Raw genomic sequence first — 24,051 nt, 5'->3', positions numbered from 1 at the left:
TTTGATTTGAAAATTCTCGACTGTGAGAGACTAAAAAGTTGAAATTTCTCAGAGTGTTGGTGCGTTTTCCAGATGACATATTTCCATTCCTAAAATTTCGGTGCAAAATCCGGTTCACATAAGAAATTGAGAATACAAATTTGATTTGGGTCTCTCTAGTCTTTTAGCTGGGCGGGTGGCGTTGACGATGGTAAAAGATGGGCTGCATTATTTTAACATCATGCCAAAGGCTTAGAAATTGGCATCTTAACTTCCTACAACTCGAAATTTCTTCGTTTTCAATAATGCTAGACGTATCACATTTTATTGAACTATTCTTAAATCCAATACTAGATCTAATGCTAGTCTTATCGCATTTTATTGAGAAATTATGAAGTACGACAAGATCCTCAAATGCATGTTCAAATCAATTTTCAGCTATGACGCAACCATTGCCATAATTAATTATGTTCCAATTTGTTGGAAATTAGTTTTTCCATATATTTTTTTTACAAGAAACGATAGCGGTATTTCATTGAGCATAACAAACAAATATATGGGGTGCTAATTGGTTACATTGCTTCAGTGACTAATACATTAATCTAGAGTGAATTTGCACAAACAAGCAATATCTAAAACCTTTACACGACTATCACAAGCACAAGTGCACCAATACAAGTTTGTCACAAAAACGGTAGACGCAACAAACTTATATATGTGCACACACCAATCATCACTGATGAGGAGGCCACATAAAGTCGTTGTTAGAGAGTGAGACCACATAAAGTGATCACTAAAAAGCGAGATCACACATAATTACTTGAAGGCAATACCATATCAAACTATCGCTAAAAAATGATGACACATCAAGTCGTTGCTCAAAAGCCAAACCACATCAACCGTTAACGTGGCACAAACAAAATCACCGACGACTAGTCTTGAATTCATTTATGTACACTTCTTGAAAATTGTCACAAAAATTCTCTCCCAAATTAAATTTGGTGCCATCGTAGGTTGAATACAGGTAGGAACAAGATGAATCTGGATCCTTGCCGGATCCTCTTTATGATGATCTCGGAGATCCATAAATCGTGTCAATTCATCATACATCATGCGTTCAGAAATCATTTTAAATATTTTTATTTATAATTAAACATAAACAGTAACTGATAGAAACTAACTGCACGATGTATGATAAACGAACACGATTCACAAATTCCCATAATTCTCACCAAAAAAAACAATCCTGGGAACCAGATAACCACCTAACATTACCATAAAATACGCAAAACAAGAAAAACAACCTGGCTGTACCCTATTTTCTGCTGCTTGTTTTTGGGTCCAAAAAAGCAAAATGGAATAAAAAATTACTTACTTGAAATTTTGCAATCGAATTCAAAAAACGGCTGGGCCATGTGATGTATTTTTAAAGAATAGGAAGACCAAATCAAAATTGTTTCTTTCCCAAAATCCAAAATTCCAATCGAGCAACGTGCCGGACCGCTTTTTCAAAAAGGTACGCGCACGTCGATCGGGGCCTCCTCTTCCTTCCCAGTCACCCCATTTTCCTCTCTCTCTCTACTCCCGAAGCACACAGCACAGCTCATCGACGGCGAGCATCACCAATGTCCGCCACTAGGTGATTTTATCATCCCCTCCGCTCTCTCACTATCTTTAATTTTCTGAATTCGCATTACACATTAGAATCAGTGATTCGGATCCAAACCCACGAACCCATCAAAGATCCGATCAGATCCGGATCTCGCACTGCTCATGCCTCGCAAACCCAATTTCCTAGGGTTTCTCTCCGTCCTCCTCCTCCTCCTCGCATTCAGCCATGCCGATCCGGGTTGCCCCAAGACCAGCCCCCTCGTCAACTCTGAATCCGAATTCAAAATGCTCCAGCATCAGCTCCGCGGCTCCATTCAGATAATCGATGATTGCTCCTTCAAGGTCTCCGATTTCGACATGCTCCCTGGCTCCGACGTTCACTGGTGGGGCGCTGCGGCTCCCGATTTCACCAACCTCACCGCCGGCTTCGTCGTCTCCGATCAGAAGCTCAACGAGACGTACAAAAGCGCCAGCTTTATCGTGCGCTTGACGGAAAATGTCACTTGGGAACGGATCCAGGTCCTCGCCGCGTGGGACGTCCCCACCGCTTCCGACTTCGGGCACGTAATTCTCGGGGATTTCAGAAACGCGTCGTCCGAATCGGCTCCTTCTCCGTCGCCGTCGAGTGGAACCAATTCAGGGAACGGAAGGAATCGGGTTCGGGTTCATACCGAGCCGACGATGCTGGAGAATTGCAAGGTTTTGTCGAAGAATTATAGGGTTCGATGGACGTTGAGTGCTGAGGAGAATACGATCGATATCGGGTTGGAGGCCGCCACAGGGACCATGAATTACATGGCTTTCGGCTGGGCCAACCCGAATTCAACTTCCGAGCTCATGCTCGGAGCCGATGTCGCTGTCGCCGGGTTTAAAGAGGACCGCATGCCGTTTGCTAACGATTTCTACATCACAAAGTACAGTGAGTGTACGTTGTCCAAGGATGGCGAGGTGAAAGGGGTTTGCCCCGATACCAGATACGAAGGGTCCGGCCCGAATGGCAGAGAGGTGAACAATACCAAATTGGTTTACGGGCAGAGGAGGGACGCCGTGTCGTTTATTAGGTACCAGAGGCCGTTGGTTTCCGACGACAAGAAGTACGATTTGGCGGTGAATTATACGGAGAAGATGACGGTCATTTGGGCATTAGGGCCGATTAGGCCACCGGATCTTCTTCAGCCTTACTATCTTCCCCAGAACCATGGTGGACCGAAGAGTGTGGTTTTTGGGCATTTGGTGCTGAATGTTTCTGAAAATGTGAATGACTGTTTGGGTCCTTTAGATGCAGATGAAAAGGAGGATCAGCATCTCATTATCGCTGATGCCAAGGCCTCGCTAGTTGTTACTTCCAGCCCGGCGTTAAATTATCCAGACCCGCCAAACCCTTCAAAAGTTTTGTACATTAACAAGAAAGAGGCTCCGATGTTGAGAGTGGAAAGAGGGGTGCCCGTCAAGTTCTCGATACAAGCAGGGCATGATGTTGCGATGTACATTACTTCCGACCCGCTTGGTGGGAATGCTACACTAAGGAATACTACCGAGACTATTTATGCAGGAGGCCCTGAAGCTCAAGGAGTTCAAGCCAGTCCTAAGGAATTGGTTTGGGCACCGGATAGGAATACCCCGGACCAAGTATATTATCAATCTCTTTACGAGCAGAAAATGGGTTGGAAAGTGCAGGTGGTTGATGGGGGTCTGCCTGATATGTATAACAACAGTGCTGTTTTGGATGATCAGCAAGTTACCTTGTTCTGGACTTTGTCAGAACACTCAATATCTATTGCAGTTCGTGGTGAGAAGAAGAGCGGTTTTTTAGCAATAGGGTTTGGCAGAGGAATGGTGAACAGCTATTCCTATGTGGGTTGGATTGATAATATTGGTAAAGGGCGGGTAAACACTTACTGGATTAACGGGAAGGATGCTTCGAGTATACATCCAACAACTGAGAATTTGACTCATGTGAGGTGCAAGTCTGAAAATGGCATCATTACATTCGAGTTCACTCGTCCTTTGAAACCGTCATGTGGTAAGAGTGATAAACCGGAGTGTAAAAACAGAATAGATCCCACTACTCCACTTAAAGTTGTTTGGGCAATGGGTGCTACGTGGACCGATGAGAATCTAAGTGAACAAAATATGCATTTCATTACAAGCAGTAGGCCTATTAGGGTGATGCTTATACGTGGTTCAGCAGAGGCGGAGCAGGATTTACAGCCGGTATTAGCTGTACATGGATTTATGATGTTTCTCGCTTGGGGTATCTTGCTTCCTGGTGGAATACTGTCGGCTAGATACTTGAAACATGTTAAGGGTGACGGTTGGTTCAAGATTCATGTTTACTTGCAGTACTCAGGTTTGGCAATCATCCTACTTGCCGTTCTTTTTGCTGTTGCTGAGCTTCGGGGTTTCTTTGTCAGCTCATTACATGTTAAGTTTGGGATGGCTGCATTACTTTTGGTCTGTGTACAACCGGTTAATGCATACCTAAGGCCCAAAAGACCAGGTCATGGAGAGGAGGTTTCCTCTAAAAGGATTCTCTGGGAGTACTTTCATGTGATCGGTGGGAGATGCGCCTTTGTTGTAGGAATTGCAGCACTTTTCAGCGGAATGAAGCATTTAGGAGATAGATATGACGGTGAAAATGTTCACGGACTTAATTGGGCATTGATAGTTTGGTTCTTGATGGGTGCATTGATGGTTCTGTATCTGGAATACCGTGAAAAACAACAGAGGAGGGATAGAAGTTTTGGAAGAAGCAATTGGGTGCTGGGAAACCTTGAGGAAGATGACTCTGTTGATCTGTTGAGTCCGAACGGAATACACTCGGAGAAAGAATCGCAATCGTCAGGAAGAGTGGAAGTCCAGTTAGAGCCTCTGAACAGATAGATAGGTAGATAGTGTTAGTCTTTATAATGAATTTCTGCTTTTCACCAGTTTTGGGAGTTTTCTCGCATCATATGGGGAATCGAAGGCCTGTTTTTGCGCAGATAATCATAGTCAGCTCCAAGCATTCATCCTGAAGAGACTATTTACCCCATGGAATGCAGTTTGTATACTTGATACATAAACACCTTGGAAAGTTATATCGTAACTGTCATTTTATTCTGCTGCCGCCTTCTTATCAAACCAAGGGCAGAGTCGGGTTGCGGCGTCGGACAGCTTAGGACTTCTAGTGTAGATTTGTGGTAGTATTTTTCATGCTTTTGAAAGAACAAAGAAGAGTTGCTTTAGGAAAAAATGGAAGTGGTATATGTTTTTTACCTTGTAAAGTATCGTTCAACTAGTGTTTTTCACTTACTTTTTAAGTTGTATAATTCCAACATACATCAGGTGTTTTCATCTTATGTTGTTTCCTCTGTCTTACATCTGAGTTTGTTTCATTTGCCGGACATGATTCGCTTTGGTTGAAAGGGAGTGGATTTTTTTGGACTGAAACCGACCAAAACGAAACCTAACGGGTTCCACCTCTAGTTGAAATTTGAAATGCATGTTTGGCAGATTTTGGAGACATTTTATTTGAAGGATGAGCACCAAGCCAATTTAATCCAAAGTTTGCATTGGGTTGGAGTCGATCCTGGTCTAAAGGTGCTTCCGTCCTTACCAGTAATGGAACTATGAACTTATCTAAATTCAAAATTGAGTTGAAGTCGACCCTAGTATAAAGGTGGTTTCACTCTTACCCGAAATCGAACTATGAACTTTTCTAAATTTAAAATTGGGTTGGAGTCAACCTTGGTCTAAAGGTTGTTCCGCTCTTTCCAGTTACGTTACAGGAAATTGAAGTATGAACTTATCTAAACTGCATAAGATTTTGTTTTCTCGTCGTCCTTTGGAGAACAATTAAATAAATAACTTTTAAGGTGTAAGATCACACTTGCGGGGATAGCTCAGTTGGGAGAGCGTCAGACTGAAGATCTGAAGGTCAGGTGTTCGATCCACCTTCACCGCATAATTCCCTTTTTATCTTTCTAATTCCACTTTATATTCACGTGGGCCTTTTGCTTGCTTATTTTAGTCAGACATCTTCATATGGGCTTCTACGTTTGGACCTGGGCTTTCAGCCTTTTTAGATTTTAATTTCCTAATTACCATTTTTAGTCAATTTCGAATTTTATTTATCTATTTATCTCATAGAAGAAAATAGAAAGTATATATTATAACTGCGTCCCAATTTACCAAATCCATGCACTTTCATCCTAATTGGAATTTAAATAAAAATCCGACCATTTACAGGAAATAAAAAGAAAAGGAATATCTTTTTTTACAATAACGGTTATATGCATTGAACGCTTGTTTACAATTTAAATTATTTGTTTCAAAAACTATATTTTAAATTGGTGATTAGATAGAAGTAGAAAAAGAGTAAATACGTTTCTTTTTTTTCTTTTCCCAATTAAATACGTTTCGGGTCTGTGAATGCACCGCGTGACATCCACCTGTCAAAATGAATAACCAAATCTTAACTAGATTTATGAGCATGCCGGAATCCCGGTTGTCCTTCGTATCTCAACATGTAACGCCTCTGCATCGGATGGGCAATTTGAAGATAAACACTAACAATTTAAGGACATTTGCGAGATGGTCCTTGAAGCTTTTAGTAATTTGCATGTGTCCACAATGTTTCAGCTTTTGTTACCAGGGGGTGGTACTTTATTTTTTCTCTGTCATTTTTGTACTTGTTTTATTTGGGCTGTGAGTGAAATTCCCATGACCAAGTTCTTTCTTGGGTGTGAAGTCTAATGTTCTGTTACTCACCACATTTACATAGATTCTTCAAATTTTGTTGACAACGATACGTTGATTTCACCAATTAGAAAGTAACGGTTTAACTTTCCAGTTGGATAAGCAAACTCGATAACGACACAATATCAGTATAACACCACTTAGTTGTCCAGTCCTTTTAAATCATTGTTACCTTCTAACTTCTACTTAAACGTGTCAAATGTGCTTTGTTGAGATATTTTTTGAAATCGGTCATCACTGACATGAGGTTTATTCGATCAATACGTGTCAATTGTGTTTTGTCGGTGCCACTAGCATCACGTTTGATACAAATTGTATATAAATCACGTGTTTTTTAAAATGAAACATTAATGTGTGATCGTTGCACCCTATAATATCTATTATCTGGAAGTCAACGCCGTCATATTGAAAGGGTAAAGTTAATGTTATAAACAAAATAACGCTTCGTTTAAATAGAACATACAAAATTATCTTTTGATTCCTTGATCATTATTTTATATACTATCACGTAACAACTGCAACATTCATTACTAAAATAAGATAAAACCGCATTAAATCTTTTCATTTTTCAATTCAATCAGATCTATTTGTTTGTAAGTACGCCATTTGGCGCTCAAATTGCAACAAAACCTATAATACTTCACGACCAAGAAATTAAAAAAAATAAGAAAACCTAGCTACAATCATCACCAAAGAGAGAACTACACTTGCAATATAATTTCTACACAATTTTACAGTTATTACAAAATACATCCCCTAAAGGTGTTGAAAATACATTTACTAGGATTATAATGAAATAATAATCCACGTCCCAACCAAATTATATTCTAGTCCCCGAGATAAAACAAATTTCGAAACCTAACCCGTAATATGTAACGTGAAAAGACCTTAAGATCCTTCGACAACCTTAATATTTCCATGCCAACCCAAAATTAGAGCTTTATAAAGCCCCCCAAGTAAACAGAGTTTCCACGCCGAAAATCCTCTACAGTGTCCGAGGGGTAAGAAAATCATTTCCCATCTTTCTCTCTCTCCCTCTCTCTCTCTCTCTCTACTCACCGCTTTTCTTTTTTATTTTCCATTTATATTTTTTATTTTATTGTATTTCGTTTCATCTTTCTCTAACCCGCTCCAAACTCGGGCGTTTTTGGATTCAGGGGGCTTCAGGCACACTTTCGAAATAATTGGTCCCCCAGATCCACTGAGCTCCGGTAACGCCCTCTCTTCCCTTAAGACATTTTAATTACGCTAATATATTCTTAATTAAACACTCACGTATCACTTCACTAAGTGCAAAGAGATGGTTTGTGAATTTTGATGTCCAAGAAACCCTTCAAATGGTTTTCTGAATTTTGAGCTTTTTAGGTTCTTTTTCTGTTTTTGCTAACAGGGTTTTGTGTGTGTTTTCACTTTGCGTTCATCAATCAGACACCAATAGTTAACTAAGTTGTAACTAAGAAATGGTGGGAAAATTCTGATTTTTCTGTTCAGGAAACCCTTCAGATGTGTTGTAATTTCAGGATTCTAGGGTTGTTTTGCTGTTTTTGCAAACAGGTTTTGTGCTTTTCGTTGTGGGTTTAGCTTAAACATATAACTTCACTGAGTGACCAGTATTGGTGGGAAATTTTTAATTTTTCTGCACAAGAAACCCTTCAGATGAGTTGTGAATTTTAGCCTTTTAGGGTTGGTTTGCTGTTTTTACAAATGGGTTTTTTGTTTTTATATTTGTCGAAAACACATCACTCCTCTGAGTGACCGAGAAGTGGTGGGAAATTCTAATTATTCTTTGCTATAGGAACCTTCAAATGGGTTGTGAATTTTGGTCTTTTAGGGTTCTTTTTTTTTCTTTTTTTTTTTTCTGCTTTTACTAATGTGATTTAAATTTTGTTTTAAATATATCACTCCACTAAGTGACCAAGAAGTGGTCATGGGGAATTTTGAATTTTTCTGTCCAAGAAACCCTCATGTGGTTTGTGAATTTGGACTTGTAGGGTTGTTTGCTGTTTTGATACACGGAGGTATTTTTTCATTAAATTGCTTTCTCAATGAGAATCACTTTATATGTTGTACTGCTGTTTGGTGTGTTCAATTCATTGTGGAGTTGGTTGCTTGAAGTTTCAGCTCTTAAGTTTTATTTCTTGCATGAGTTTCTTTATTCTTGGGTAAGCAACCTGACGTGTTGTGAACTATGTAATGTTGATAATGCAAAATGGTTTTTATGTTGGTTCGAATAAGAAAAATGAGAGTCTTCATAAATGAGGAATTCTTACGAGTTTGTTCCTAGCATATATGGATTGCGTGAACGTTCTTGATTCCTTGATTATGATGTTCTATGCATGTGGATGTGCTTGTGTATGCGCGTGAGTGTGTAGTTGTATGTATTTTTGTACAATCCATCTACGTATGCGCGTACAGGTGCACTTTTTCTTTCATCATTTATGGCTTACCATTAAATGATCCCATTATTGTTCCAAAGAACTGCTTTTGTATTGTAGGTAGGCGGGTTGGGGTAATTTCTTTATTGTAGGATTACAAGGATTTTTCTTTCCCTACCATGTAGGTCTTGTATTTAATTGGTTTTCTGTATAACGTTTCATTTGTTCAGTTTATGGAATTATTATATTGACATTTTGGTTGAAGATAATAGCATCTTGCTAAATTTAGTTGATCATTTTAGCAATACTAAGTAATTATTTCTGCTAATTCAGATTGTGCTCGCATAATCATATTTGCATTGCATATGATGCACAATGTCATTTTAAACTTTTCAGGCGTATGAAGCTCACAAAAAAAATGTTAACAAGTAGAGATTTCAAGAGTGGAAAATATTGTTAGATAGATGGGTTTTCCTGTGTTATAAAGAAATATTTCTAATTAATTCTAAACAGAAGACTACTGTGTTTAGTGTGTAGATATCACAGTGGTTGGACCATTTAAGGTAGAATTACTTAAATTAGTTGATAAGAACTTCTTTCCCAGTTTCTCATGTATGATCCAGTTGCTGACTCAGTTTATCTCCCCATTCCCTTCTTGCAGAATATGAGTAGCTTGGTGGAGAGGCTTCGTGTTAGGTCAGACCGAAGACCAATTTACAATATTGATGAGTCAGATGATGAGGCTGATTTTGTGACTGGAAAACGTGGGGCAGCTCCGGAAAAGTTTGAAAAGATTATTAGGAGTGACGCGGTTTGTCACTCACTTATTTTTATCATTCATCATTATGCATGACGCAATTTGAAAAGAATCTTAGGAGTGACGCTGGTTGTTTCGACTAATTTTTATTATACTTTCTCTTGTTTCCGTTGGTTTCTCACCCACTTCTTTTTATCATTCATCATTATGCATGATGCTGAATAGCGCATTACAAAAAATAACTGGAGTAACTATGCATCAAGAGTCCCATTCACACAGATATTTCAGCATTCCTTTACTTAAAATACATTTTACCAATGAATGAATGAAGGATTTTCTGGGAAATTAAAAGAACTGACGTTTTTAGTCAGTAATGCTATGTTCTGGATTTTTGAATGCTCTAGAAAACAGAAACTCGGTATTTGGATAATGTCTCAGAGTATTCGCACTTCACTAATAGCATTCTTGACACCCAAAATGGAAAAAAGATTTAGAAGAAACTTTTCATCCTAAATGAACTCCGTATTGTTTCTTTGCCGTTCTTGAAAGAAAAATTCTCTCTATTACTGCACAACATGGACTGGGTAGAGCAAAATTCTTATATTATATGTGAAATATAATTTGTTCATAACATTGCAGTCCTTGCTTGATGAATTTTGAACTTAATATCATAGGAAAATGATGGAAGTTATACTTTGGAGATTTGAAATGAAATATTACTTTCTGATATGTTATTATAGTTTTCTGTCTCATGCTTCCTTTCTATTTAAATTTTTTTTATAGAAAATCCTTGGCTTACATTTTTCTGTATTTTTTTTTGGCGGTGGGGGACAAATAGAAAGAGAATTCATGTCAAGCCTGTGGCGGAACTGGGAATCTTCTGGGCTGTGAAACATGTAGTTATGCTTACCATTCTAAGTGTTTACTTCCACCACTGAGATCACCTCCCCCTGGCAACTGGAGATGCCCTGAATGTGTATGGTTTCTTTCTAAAGTCAGTTTTTGTAAATAAACTAGTTACAGATCGTAGGGTTTGGTGATAGCTGGGATTTTTTTTTCTTATTTTTTTTGCAGGTAAGCCCATTAAATGATATTGATAAGATTTTGGACTGTGAAATGCGCCCTACTGTAGCTGGTGATAGTGATGCCTCAACGCTGGGCTCGAAGCAAATTTTTGTAAAACAGTATCTTGTAAAGTGGAAGGGACTATCCTATTTGCATTGCACATGGTAATGGTTTCAGCTTATTATGTTTATCTATACCAGCTAAATCTGTTTGTTTGAACTCCTGTTAGGCATAACGGGTTACAGTAGAGTTGTTCGACTCTGGAAACCTGCCCTAGTACTTTCTAGTTGTACTTATTTAGCAAGTTGTATCACCTTTTTAGCAGTAAACTTCATTTACTTAACTTTTTCGATCTTTTGTCAATTAAAGAGTTTCAGTTTACCCTACTGTACTGGTACATCTTCATGATCCCTCTTTACCGTACTACATATATTTTTGTTCAGGGTTCCTGAGAAGGAGTTCGTGAAAGCTTTCAAAGCCCATCCACGTTTGAAGACAAAAGTAAATAATTTCCATCGTCAAATGGAATCAAGTAATAACTCTGAGGATGATTTTGTTGCTATTCGACCTGAATGGACTACTGTTGATCGAATTCTGGCCTGCAGGTTTACCCATTTTAAACTTCCTTTGTAATTATTTAGTACCATATGATTTGTGTTTTGTATTTTTTTCTTGAAATACAAAAAAAAAAAAAAAAATTATGTCTATCTGAAATTTGAATTTATATAAGAAGGTTTTAACAATACAAAAAAACACATATCTTATGGAACTACTGTTGATCGAATATGGTGTGTAATCTTTAGTCTATCTGAAATTTGAATTTATATAAGAAGGTTTTAAGATAGAACCTCAAGCGTGCTAAGTTAAGTTTAAGATGAATCCCTGTTTAAACAGAGAACTGCACGCTTCAGTTAATATATGTCATTGAGTTTCTAATGAGTCTCTGGTAATACTTGTTGAATGCTTCAGGGAAGATGATGAGAAAGAATATTTAGTAAAGTGGAAAGAACTTCCCTATGATGAGTGCTATTGGGAATCTGAATCTGACATAGCTGCATTTCAGCCGGAAATAGGGAGATTCAACAGAATTCAGTCTAGGTCTCATAAAGTTTTGTCTAGTAAGCAGAAGAGCAGTCTTAGAGATGCCATGGAATCAAAAAATAAGCAGACAGAGTTTCAACAGTATGAAGGCAGTCCTGATTTTCTTTCTGGAGGTACATTATTTTCTCTGATATGTTATTTCTGCAGTCTGGCATGCATGTCTCTTCCTGTGTTATTTAGTTTGATCATTTACTTTTTTGTGCAATTAAAGGCACTCTACATCCTTATCAGCTTGAAGGGTTGAACTTCTTACGTTTCTCCTGGTCCAAACAAACACATGTTATACTTGCAGATGAGATGGGACTTGGTCAGTCTTTGCTTATCCTTGAAATTTTATTTTCTTTTCTTCTAGATAGCTGGACTTTACCAACAGTTCGAATTTTTATGTGGTTGTAGGCAAAACTATACAGAGTATTGCTTTTTTAGCATCACTTTTTGAAGAGAAAGTCTCTCCACATCTAGTTGTGGCTCCACTTTCAACCTTGAGAAATTGGGAACGGGAATTTGCAACATGGGCACCTCAAATGAATGTGGTATGTAAATTAAATACCTGTCTTCTTTATCTTTATTTGTAAGTGTGGTTCTGATTAGAAATTCACTTAGTTCAGGTTATGTATGTTGGCTCTTCCCAAGCGCGTGCTGTCATACGGGAATATGAATTTTACTTCCCCAAAAATCACAAGAAGATGAAGAAAAAGAAATCTGGTCAAATTGTTAGCGAAAGCAAGCAAGATAGGATCAAATTTGATGTTCTCTTGACATCTTACGAGATGATCAACCTAGACTCAACATCACTGAAACCGATAAAGTGGGAGTGCATGGTAACATTCAGTGGCTCAAATCAATGTACACATTATTGGTCCTCAATGTCTGATATCTGCCTAATGCTGACCTCCATATGCAGATTGTTGATGAAGGCCATCGTCTAAAAAATAAGGATTCAAAATTATTCTCATCGTTACAGCAGTATTGTACTAATCATCGTGTGCTTCTGACCGGAACTCCCCTCCAGGTTTGTTATGAGATTGTTTTGTGTTACATCTATCCTTGCAAAATTGATCCATTTTAGTTGTGTTTTACAGTTCCCTCCCTGTGATATCTGATTTAATTTTTTTGTCGGTTTTATATTGCTCTTGTTCGTTATGGGTCCCCGGGTATCACAAATAATAGTCAAGTTGTCTTTTTTGTTGGTTTTATAGCGTTCTTGTTCCTTATGGGACTTTGGGTATCACAAATAATATTCAAATTGTCTTTTTTGTCTGTCATCAACTTATCATTTTGCTGACATGTGATAAAATTTCAGAACAATCTGGACGAGCTCTTTATGCTTATGCATTTCCTTGATGCTGGGAAGGTTAGTACCATATCAACTTTAAGGTATTGAATTTAGCTAGTTGAAAACAAACTTGTCTTATTATTTGAGTTGACACATAAATACTTGCAGTTCGGAAGTTTGGAAGAGTTCCAGGAAGAGTTTAAGGATATAAATCAAGAGGAACAAATTTCTCGGCTTCACAGAATGTTGGCTCCCCATCTTCTAAGAAGTATAAATCTTAAATTCTTTCAAGTTTTGGATCACTAATACCATTTAAATATCTCTTAGAGACGTATTACATTACGCTTTCATTGCTATGTATTCTTGTTTTTGCTTGTTTGTTTGTTTGTTTTACCCAGATGATTAATTCATTAAGGATAATTTGGATTTTACTGTGAATTTTTCTTTTGGTTTGCATTGACCATTATAAATTGAAAAGTTAGGTAAATTGTGTGCAATTGGTAATTGGTGCAGGAGTGAAAAAGGATGTGATGAAGGAACTACCTCCTAAAAAGGAACTGATATTACGTGTTGATTTAAGCAGCAAACAGAAAGAGTATTACAAAGCAATTCTGACCCGTAACTACCAGATACTAACTCGTCGAGGTGGTGCGCAGGTAAGACTAAGTTCCCAGTGAAATTAATTACTATTATTTTCCTTCTGTTCCAGCTTGACAATAATTTGGTTTTATACCAGATATCTCTTATCAATGTGGTTATGGAATTGCGCAAGCTTTGTTGTCATCCTTTTATGTTAGAGGGAGTTGAACCAGTCATCGCAGATCCAAATGAAGCTTTCAAGTAATACTATTTCTTTCTTGTTTGTCGATATCATCTTTAATGCTGTCTATTTGGGTTACTGGTTTCTTGTATAGCATTGGCGACTCATTTGGGTGCTTTAAGTTCATAAGGCTGGGATAGATTATTTTTGCCTTGTGCTGTGTTAAAAAGAGTCTGCATTTTCTTGATCTATACCCTTTAAAGTAAGCTATAAACCTGAGGTGTTGTTCTTTGAGCTTCCGAGGTAGCTGATTCTACTTTTCTTTTACTATTTGACAGACAGCTGTTGGAAACTTCTGGGAAATTGCAATTGTTGGACAAAATGATGGTGAAACTAAAGGAGCAAGGGCATAGGGTTCTCATATATTCACAGTTTCAGCACATGCTTGATTTGCTAGAAGACTATTGTACTTTCAAAGTATTCAATCGTTGCTATTTTGTTGTTTGTTTGTCAACATTCTTTGATGTTGGACTCTAGTTTGCAGAATGAAACAGTTGATAATTTAAAATTGTCAATTTTTTTGGTCAGAAATGGCAGTACGAACGGATAGATGGAAAAGTTGGTGGAGCTGAGAGACAAATAAGAATAGATCGATTTAATGCCAAAAGTTCTTCCAGATTTTGTTTTTTGCTATCTACTCGAGCTGGGGGCTTAGGAATAAACCTTGCAACTGCAGACACAGTGATCATATATGATAGGTACATTGGTTCTTAGTTTACATTCGTGCAATAATTAAATACGTAGTGTCATGGAACTTTCTTCAAGAAATTTGCTTTTGGTCTGCAGTGATTGGAATCCACATGCTGATCTACAAGCTATGGCAAGAGCTCATCGACTTGGACAAACTAACAAGGTTGAAATTAATTCTTCATTGATATCTGGCTGTTTGGTTACCGTCTCTTAAACTGCATAGTGGTTTCGGGGTTGCAGGTAATGATTTATAGGCTAGTGACCCGAGGAAGCATTGAAGAACGGATGATGGAAATGACAAAGAAGAAAATGGTATTGGAGCATTTGGTTGTTGGAAGGTTAAAGAAACAAGAGATTAACCAGGTATGCAAATGTCTTTGGACATTTGGGTCATTGTTAGTCCAGTGGCAGACTAAATTTAGTTTTCATGCTTAATTTATATGTTTTTTTTTCTGCATGTAAAGAAAACAAAATGTGTAGTTGGGTGATTATGAATTTTTTGGAAGGTAAACTGATTAGTTTTCAGTTGGAAAGGAAGAACCGAATTCCCATTTGAAGTTATAGGTCAATAATTTTGAGATGTATGTGAAATTAGGATTTTTTTAAGCTAAAAAAGCTCAAGGATATTTGCAGGGAACAACTTTGAATCTTGAAAACTCTTCTCTTGGGGTTGAATGAGAGAAACAGGCTGAACTAGCAAACAGAGTGAAATGGGTTTTGTAACCATGGTTCATTGCATCTTTACACTTATTATTTGCAATTTTGTATCCTGGATAAATCTGGTGGAAGAGATGCTTTGTGGTTAGAATGTAGGAAGCTAATGCACACTGCAAATGATTGACAACACAAGGACCAAGTTGAAAGTCTGAAAAAAAAAAAATCATAGGAAATTTATGAAATTTCAGTTTGGTTCCTGTGTTTTCAATTTGCATAGTATTTAGTTTGTTAACCATTATAGTACTTTCTGTCTAATTTGGGCATTGATGTCCGCACATAGCACACACAGAGGACATGAAAGCAGACTGAGATTGTTTTGGGATAAAGTTAAAACACAAGGACCAAATTGGTGACAAAAAAAAATTATGAGCAAACGCAGGGATCAAAATATTACTTAACCAAAGAATAGGCGGCCATACTTATTTGAAAGGAAAAGTGAAGCATTTATGTGTAACATTTTGTCAATTGAATGAACTTTTTGATATTTGTCACTTTTCTCATGGAGCTGTGCTTTTTAGAGTTTCTTCTTTGCAGTTTCTTTAATAGAAGTTGAACGTAAGTTCAGATAACTGCACTTAGAGGTGTAACGACACTATGTACCTTGAAAATATAATCAAAGTTTCAACTGATTTGGAATTTATGTTAGGAAGAGTTAGATGACATCATAAGGTATGGATCGAAGGAGTTATTTGTTGACGAAAATGATGAAGCAGGAAAATCCCGTCAAATTCATTATGATGATGCTGCAATAGATAGGTAAATTTATAGCCCACTTTGTTTTAGTGAAATGACGGCATTTCAGTATATGTTCTCAAAATTCTTGTTTGTTCTGTTTCTTTGCTGGTAGACTACTGGATCGTGATCAAGCTGGGGATGATGAGGCTTTGTTGGATGATGAAGATGAAGATGGATTTTTAAAGGCCTTCAAGGTTATATTCTACTTCTACAACATACATAGTAATGGTCCTTACGGTTATATTTCAAATGCATATGATGCTTGTGGTGCTTTACACAAGGCTTAATTGCTTCACCACCATACTTGATATTGTTGTTTGGTAGTTACAATTTTATAATTTTTATTGATGCCCTGGGCCTTTGTTCTGTTGGCAACATGTGGTCGTAGCACACAGGCATTTGACTATGTTAGAAATGCAGCAACGTTTTAAGCATGGTAGACTATTGGGTACCAATTGTTTTTACTTTGATGTAGTGCTCACTTGTTCTGGATGAGCTTCGACTAGTGCACGGTAGCACAATAACACTAAAGTAATTTAGGGAGTTGGACATAGTTTGTAGCACACACTCGCTGATTGATTCTATATGGTTGTATTTTAGAGTTGTCACATTTAGGTTGATTTTAACAAGGCAAAACGTTTGCATAATTTTTGTAGTTCTAATTTTAACCGTGCCTAGGGACGTTTCTAAATTCCTTTACAAATCATTTGTGCATAGATATTGGTTATGCATTATTGAAATCACAAACTTAGTGGTTGATTGGAATGCTTCAGTTGTTGGAACAATTGGAACCAACAAGGATAAAGGTTCTCTTATTTTGTAACACTCCCTCTCTTTTAAATTGTCTTCGTTCTTTACCTTATTTCTTTGTTGCATCACATGAATTGCTATCCTTGTAGCCCTGTAATTACATTATCTTGATAAATCTTGTTAATTAAACACTTACCTAAATATGAAGACACATGAAATGTAAGAGATTAAATTCAATTTTGTTTTGGAGAATTTATGACCCCAAATTTTTTTTATTCATATATTTCAGAGACCAAGGGAAATTAAGAGTTTACTTTATATATCCCTTTTTCCTCTTTCTCCTCATTGAATAATACCTTCTTCAGAAAGGGGGTTCAAGCACCTGTGGTGCAGCCGTGCTGGTGTGATATTCATCTGTATATTATTGAAGTCAAAGTCTCTGTCTGCAAAACCTGTAGCTTAGTTTGGGATTTTATTTCCATCCGGTCTTATCATGCAGGGTCACAATTTCTAGTACTAGGCAGTCTTGCTCCACATGATCTACTACTGTCTCATCTCATGTTTCTGACTTGTGATTCATGGGGATCTTTTGTAAGGAAATTAACCTAGCATCATGTGTTATAGGTTGCAAATTTTGAATATATTGATGAAGCAGAGACTGTAGCAGAGGAAGAACCACAAAAGGCTGCCATGGACAGTCGACCTATTGCGAGCAGTTCTGAAAGAACAAATTACTGGGAAGAGTTACTAAAAGACAAATATGAAGTGCATAAAGTTGAAGAATTTAATGCTTTGGGAAAAGGAAAGCGAAGTCGTAAGCAGGTATGGCACTAAAATTGCACTAGTATAATTTTATCATTTACCCCTTTGATCAATTGATGCCTTACCATCCCCCACAACAGGCAGAGCCTTATTATTCGGTTAGGACTTGTTTATTATACTGTACAAGTGGTTTTACACAACTTCCGTTTTACCTTAAAAACAATTTAAAAAGGGCGATTGGCTAAAATGATAAAAAAGAAAAACCTTGATTGGCAAACTGATCAGATGCCCTTATAGATCCATTATATCACCCTTAATAGACTGATCATTATTTTGAGATTGTTTAGTTCAGCACTAGGCTGTCGTAGAATCATTCGAATAGCTAATTTCCCAATTAAAAAAAAAAAAGATGAGAGACAAACGATAAGGTAAACCCACCAACCACTTACCATGCTATTCAAGAGCGAAAAATATTCGTTCAAGCATTTATTCCCCCCACCCTCTCCCTCTCCCTCTCCCTCTCCCTCTCCCTCTCCCTCTCTCTCTCTCTCTCTCTCTCTCTCTCTCTCTCTCTCTCTCTTCCCCCCTCCCCACTCCATTTACGGGTTTAGCCCATAAAGATGTGGATGAAGTCGTTGGCTTTCAGATCTAAGGTATGGTTGAATGTGCATGCGTCTCGTGGCCGTGTTCTTTGAAGACCTTAACTAATATGCGGATGAATTTTATCTCATGTGTTAACTCTTTAGGAAAAAAATTCCAAAATTCTTAGTTTGGTTTGTATGGGATGAAACCGTGTTATTAGAGATCTATGGTAACAGATGCCATTAGACATCTTGAGCTTTTGGAAAATTTTCAGATGGTATCTGTTGATGATGACGATCTTGCTGGTTTGGAAGATGTGAGTTCTGACGGCGAGGATGATAACTATGAAGCCGAAGTGATGGATGGTGAAACATCATCCTCCGGAACTGCTTCTGGGGGGAAGAGGCCGCCTAACAGAAAGAGAAGTCGTGGTATGTTTCCAGTACTGTATCAATAAGTTGATAACAAATTAACAACTAGTTGCTATCTCTTGGTTATCAAACTGACACTTTGAAATGAATTATTTAATTTATTTTGCAGTGGAAAGCACAGAGCCCCCTCCCTTGATGGAAGGAGAAGGAAGATCATTCAAAGTTTTGGGTTTCAATCAAAGTCAGAGAGCACTGTTTGTACAAATAATGATGAGGTAGTTTCTTAAAATTTGTAGTTTTCTTGTCCAGCAGTTATTATTATGTTGGCCCATTAAGGCTCGAACAAATATGTGCTACAGCATGTGTATGTACATAGATGTGCATGCCTGGTGAAAGTGGGTGTTTCTACATTTCAAATTGTGTTTTGTGTAACTCTATTCTGACAAGGATGTCTGGAATGTATTGCATATTTGGGGTTAGGGGTTTATGTTATTGTGAGTGCTTCTACATGTTAAATTGTCTTGTATGTGTCTTTGAGTAGGGCGTTTTCTTTTTGGTGACAAGATTCTCTGGAATGTGCAGGTTCGGAGTTGGGGATTATGACTGGAAAGAGTTTACAGCACGCATGAAGAAGACATTTGAAGAAATAGATAGGTAATGTCTCCATATTTGCATCCGTTTTGATTTTTGAGTTAATTCCTTAATCTGGTATTGTCTTTGTCTTCTTTCCTCCCTTGTCCACATGCTTTTCAGGATTGTTAGATTATTGACTTGCTGTTTTTAGAGTCATTGATTCAGTTGAATTATACATTTTTGTAGATGTCAGGGGTGACAATGTGATGCACCTGTTTATTTATTTTTGTTAATTTGGGAAGCAGTATTTTTAAAATATTTGAAAAACATTAATGAAATATAGTGCGAATTAGGGATAAGTACTAGACATTTGGATGTGATCCATATTTGTGTAGCTAGAATGATGTACGGATTTCTGTTCTCTAAGTAGCACTAAAAGTTGATATGCCATTAAAAACTCAAAAGACTACCTAAGTTGATAAAATGGTATGTCATCTTGATCATTATTTATAAGGTAATGGTGTAAATGGATGCTCGATCTTTCCAGGTTGTCAACAGATATACCTGAGGTGTCATATTCATCACAACTTATGATAGAGACGGGCCAAAGGGCCCACTTCCAACAACACCTATATTGTCCCCAACTTGTTATTACCACCTGCACAGTCCGACAGGTGTGGGGTTTTATCAAAAGGCCTTGGTATTAGTTGGAGTTGGGTTAGAACATTTAAACTCTTCTTTTCTTAGAGAGACGGCCGATGTGGGATTTCAACAAGTATATTCCAAATGACTTTCATGCTTGCTTGAATAGTTGTGTGTATTGTGTTGTGCATATATGCGAAGAATTTATTTGTGTTCCGTATTTTTTATTTCAGATATGCTAAACTATTCTTGGAGCACATAGCTGAAGGAGACAATGACTCTCCAACCTTTGCAGGTGATAAATTGTTGCAACTCGTATCATTTTCATCTTCCCTCTATATGGTCGATGTCCTCATTTTCTAGTCTTAATGTGTTACTGTTGCTTATCTTGGTTGTAGATGGTGTTCCTAAAGACGGGCTCAGAATAGGAGACGTACTTGTTAGGCTTGCCACTCTGATGCTGGTGAAGAAAAGGGTAAGCTTGTTGGTTCAATTGTTGGTTCAATTGTTGCCACTCTGAAAATAAGTATTTTGAGAAAAAATAAATTAATTGGTATTTGGACGTATCCTAACCAAGTGAGTAATGTAGGTTGTCAGTTGAGTTTTTACTGTGTATTATTTGTCGGAAGTGTTGAAGGTGATGCAATTGTTTGGATCTCCTCAAATGAAGGGTTGTCTAGATTTATTTAGTTTGTCATTATTTTCCACCTTACCCTCAGATTTGGAAATCAAAAGTTCCTCCGAAGGTTAAAATACTTGTATGGCTTGTGGCCAACGGGAATCTAAACACATGCGACAGAATTCAAAGGAGAAACCCTCTTATGTGCTTATCACCACATTGGTGTAGCTTGTGCAAAGCCAAGGAGGAGAGTGTAAATCACATCTTTCTTCATTGTTCCTACTCGATCCAACTATGGTGGAAATTGTTACAGGAGGTTAAAGCAAGTTGGGTCATTCCTAAAGGGTGTTTCGAGCTACTAAGCACAAACTTTCAGGCACTTGGAAAAAGGAAAAAATCCAAAGTTTTGTGGGGTTGTCTGGTATCGGCAATTTTCTGGCATATATGGCTGGAACGCAACAAGAGGATTTTTGAAGATTATACTGGAGTGGGGGCAGAAGAACTTTGGGGGAGAGTAAAATATTGGGCAGCTCTTTGGGCCTCGGTCACTAAAGAGTTTGATAATGTTTCTCTATCTCAAATTCTATGGGATTTATTAGCAGCAGTTAAGTGAGCTAGGTCTAGAAATGGCTGCTGTAGCCAAATCCTAATGGTTTTTCCTTGTTATACAGTTAGTGGACTTCTTATCCACTTCTGTGCTGTTCTCTATTCTTTAATAAAATTGTTTCTTCTCAAAAAAAAGTATGACTTTAATGTGCAGTCTGGCCTTATGTTGCCAGACTATTATTAAGACCGGGAATAAGGCAATATGCCCTGCTCATGAGGGACAACATAACCTGACAAACTGTTGGTAGGAAAGCATCACTCAGTTAAGTATTATTTGCAAATCGAATATTTTAATATAAAGTAATATCACAAAAACATGTTGAAGGGTGGGGAAAGCCACACAGACGGGATATAATAGGTGGATTTGGAATAAAAGTAACATACTTTCATCTGATTTGATTTTTTTTTCTGTTGCAATGATAGGTGGAAGCAGCATTAAGAAATCCAGGTGCTCCACTTTTTTCAGAGGATACCTTCTTGTTCCACCCTGGACTGAAGGGTGGAAAGTATTGGAAGGAGGAACATGATTTGACATTGTTGCGTGCCGTAATTAAGTATGCATTTACTGCTTGATATTTACAATTATTCACTGCTTTTACGTAATTATCTAATGCATCTGCTGTTAATGATTATTCTTTGCTTGTCTGACTGATGAGGAACATTACATATCATGAATCGTATCCTCATAGATATGTATATACATGGCTTCATCTGTGTCCTTGTTAGCAGTGCAGTTGTTGATAATCAAGTAAAACGTGCTTGCACTAATTTGGGTTGATACTTCTTAAGATAGCCAGAAAGGCAAAACATTCACTCGACCAGGAATATCCCTCTCTAGAAATTATTGAATTAGGGTTTGCTGTTCTTTTGGAGTGTCTCCTGATCCTGCATCTATCACTAGAAGTCGAGCATTGTCATTCATACTGAACTGATTCTAGTTTTCTTAAGAGTATAATAGTACATGCTGAGTGATCCTTATGTTAATTTTCCACTTACTGTTTGCTTATTTCGATCTTAAGGCATGGATATGGAAGATGGCAAGCTATTGTTGATGACAAGGACCTGAGGCTTCAAGAAGTTATCTGTCAAGAGTTGAATCTTCCCTTTATAAATCTACCCTTCCATGGACAAGTTAATACACAAGCACAAAATGGTGAGAAAACAGCTAATGGAGAAGGACCTAACATCCATGCGAGTGAAAATGGTAGCGGAATTGATATAGGAGCTAATGTTGCCCAGGGAAACAGTCATGCCGCTAACCAACCGCTGTTGTATCAAAACACTTCTGTGTTATATCAATATAGAGATATGCAGAGAAGGCAGGTAGAATATATAAAGAAAAGAGTGCTTCTTTTGGAGAAAGGGAATGTTTCAGAGTATATTGCAGAAGAATATGTAAGTTATGTGTTTTGAAATCTCATGGCACCTGCATATTGCACCAACTGTTCATTTTCTGTTGGAGCTTAAAGAACAACATTTAAGTGCCTTGTAATCTTATTATCCCTGTTAGTAGTCATTCATGAAAGTAGGCATGGTTCTATGTGGACAAGTTCGTTGCAGTGTGATCTGGTTGTTGATGCTGGTTTTGATTGTTTTCCCAGGGTGAAGCAACTGTGGTTGGAAGTGAAGAACTCGAGAGTGAACCCAACGCTACAATATTGCCAAGCACTCATTCTGTTGAAATTAATGGTCACATGGGTGATCAGTTGCCTAGAATAGTAGACATCAGTAAGTTTATTTCTGTTTCTTGAAGCTCTGATTGGCAGAGCAATAACGGTAATCTGTCTACTCCTTTATTTGGCTTCTGTTGATTAGCTTGGCAATGTTTAAAATTGCAGCTCCTGAAGAAGTTGCTGCTGCAGCTTGTGACAACAATCCAGATCGGTTGAAATTGCCTCGCCTGTATAATGAGGTACATTATATTTGTTGTTGAGTACAATCTTGGTTTCAGTATAAGGATTTGATAATCAATTCATTTTCGTTTTTGTTTTTTCCTCTTCCCTACGTTGTTGGTAGATGTGCAAGCTCATGGAACGAAATGCCCATACTTCATGTCCGACTGCTTTAGGAACCATTTGTGAAGAGATAAACATGACTCTCTCTTCTGCGCCCCATAATCCTCCACCGGCATCTCACATACTGAATCTGGGTAAGCAATCGGAAGCTGAGTCAAGTAGCATTGTTCTCCCGAAACCACCATCTCCTCAAAGTGACGGAAACCATGCTGTCGTGGCGGACACTGCAGAAGCCGAAGCTACAATTATGGAGCTAGACCCTGAACCCGTGGACGGGATGATTTCTGATGATCTGGGAAAGCAAGAACAGGAGGAGGTTGATTCTAAAGGAAAGGGGGTCGTTGTCTTGGATGATTGATCGGAGTTATGTTACTTTCTAGGCTGCGAGTCTTAATTTATACCATTTTATTTTCTTTTTTTTTGGTGTTTATCGTCGCGTCTATAAACCTCAAAATAACTGGAAAAAATGCTGGACCTTCTTTTGACCATTTATAAGATACATTTCCCTTATCAAAAGTTCACAAGTTGAGTTGCTTGATTGTTGACGGTAGTTTTCGGAGCATGACATGCTTCTACTGCATAATGCCTCTGGAGGAACATCCATCCTTTATTCGACTCAGTGCCATACCCATACCTGTATGCATGAGAATCCTTTGATCCAACCGAGTTGCCTCAGAATTTTGCATTTCCCATCAAACAATCCACTTCTCTGGACATCTAACGTAGTTTCAGTTATATTCCCAAATGCACTTTCGGAATATAGCCTTCTCTAGACATCTGATACCCATTCCTTCTTTCTTTTTCTCGATTCATAATATCTTCCGTTCTAATTAAGTAAACACTCTAGTCGTTGTGGAACAACTAATTTGTACCTCATAGCTCAAAATTTCAACTCTCTAGTGGTTTGTGGTTTAGGGTTTAGGGTTTAGGGTTTAGGGTTTAGGGCAAGAAACCTAAATCTCTCTATTTTCACCGACACCAAAAAACTACAATATTGCCCATTTGTTTTATGAACCCACCTAAACTATGATATCCTCCTAACTTATGCTACAAATTAAATACGAATTAGTGTGGAAAAAATGCTGGATTTCTTGTAGAGACATAATCCAACATACACCCTAATTTAATTATTTTTTTGGATTACTAGTTTAATAATTATTAATAAGATAATTAACAACCAGTAGTACTTGATTGTCAGGAATCACTACTGAAAGCGTAGGACCATTAGATCATCGGAAACCCCACATGAACCATACTCACTCAAC

The 24,051-nt window shown here is 37.7% G+C and overlaps 2 protein-coding genes and 1 non-coding gene across 3 annotated transcripts; all 3 read left to right on the top strand.

Annotated features, from left to right (window-relative positions):
- Positions 1 to 1,392: 1,392 nt before the first annotated feature.
- Positions 1,393 to 4,931, top strand: LOC103441944 (cytochrome b561, DM13 and DOMON domain-containing protein At5g54830-like). Its single transcript, XM_008380662.4, has one exon. The coding sequence runs from the start codon at positions 1,753 to 1,755 to the stop codon at positions 4,471 to 4,473; it is 2,721 nt and encodes a 906-aa protein (XP_008378884.3). The 5' UTR covers positions 1,393 to 1,752; the 3' UTR covers positions 4,474 to 4,931.
- A 532-nt stretch (positions 4,932 to 5,463) lies between these two features.
- On the top strand, positions 5,464 to 5,536 carry TRNAF-GAA (transfer RNA phenylalanine (anticodon GAA)). The gene has a single exon. It is a non-coding gene; the product is annotated as a tRNA-Phe (tRNA).
- Positions 5,537 to 7,306: 1,770 nt separating this feature from the next.
- Positions 7,307 to 23,302, top strand: LOC103442695 (CHD3-type chromatin-remodeling factor PICKLE). The gene is made up of 32 exons (XM_017334230.3): positions 7,307 to 7,331; positions 7,488 to 7,541; positions 9,367 to 9,516; positions 10,301 to 10,438; positions 10,537 to 10,691; positions 10,971 to 11,132; positions 11,497 to 11,741; positions 11,840 to 11,935; positions 12,025 to 12,161; positions 12,237 to 12,449; positions 12,533 to 12,640; positions 12,932 to 12,982; positions 13,073 to 13,172; positions 13,418 to 13,560; positions 13,641 to 13,744; positions 14,003 to 14,141; positions 14,253 to 14,422; positions 14,511 to 14,577; positions 14,655 to 14,777; positions 15,778 to 15,887; positions 15,979 to 16,060; positions 17,241 to 17,438; positions 18,235 to 18,391; positions 18,501 to 18,606; positions 18,914 to 18,985; positions 19,780 to 19,841; positions 19,945 to 20,021; positions 21,195 to 21,325; positions 21,791 to 22,166; positions 22,373 to 22,499; positions 22,610 to 22,683; positions 22,788 to 23,302. Exons 3-32 carry the CDS (start codon positions 9,370 to 9,372, stop codon positions 23,142 to 23,144), a joined length of 4,227 nt encoding a protein of 1,408 aa, XP_017189719.3. The 5' UTR covers positions 7,307 to 7,331; positions 7,488 to 7,541; positions 9,367 to 9,369; the 3' UTR covers positions 23,145 to 23,302.
- The last annotated feature ends 749 nt before the right edge of the window (positions 23,303 to 24,051 follow it).

The sequence above is a fragment of the Malus domestica genome, chromosome 15, assembly GCF_042453785.1.
Source record: "Malus domestica chromosome 15, GDT2T_hap1".
In the NCBI taxonomy this organism is placed as follows: Eukaryota; Viridiplantae; Streptophyta; class Magnoliopsida; order Rosales; family Rosaceae; genus Malus; species Malus domestica.
The sequence above is the reverse complement of the archived record's forward strand: the minus strand, read 5'-3'. Positions and strand labels throughout refer to the sequence as shown.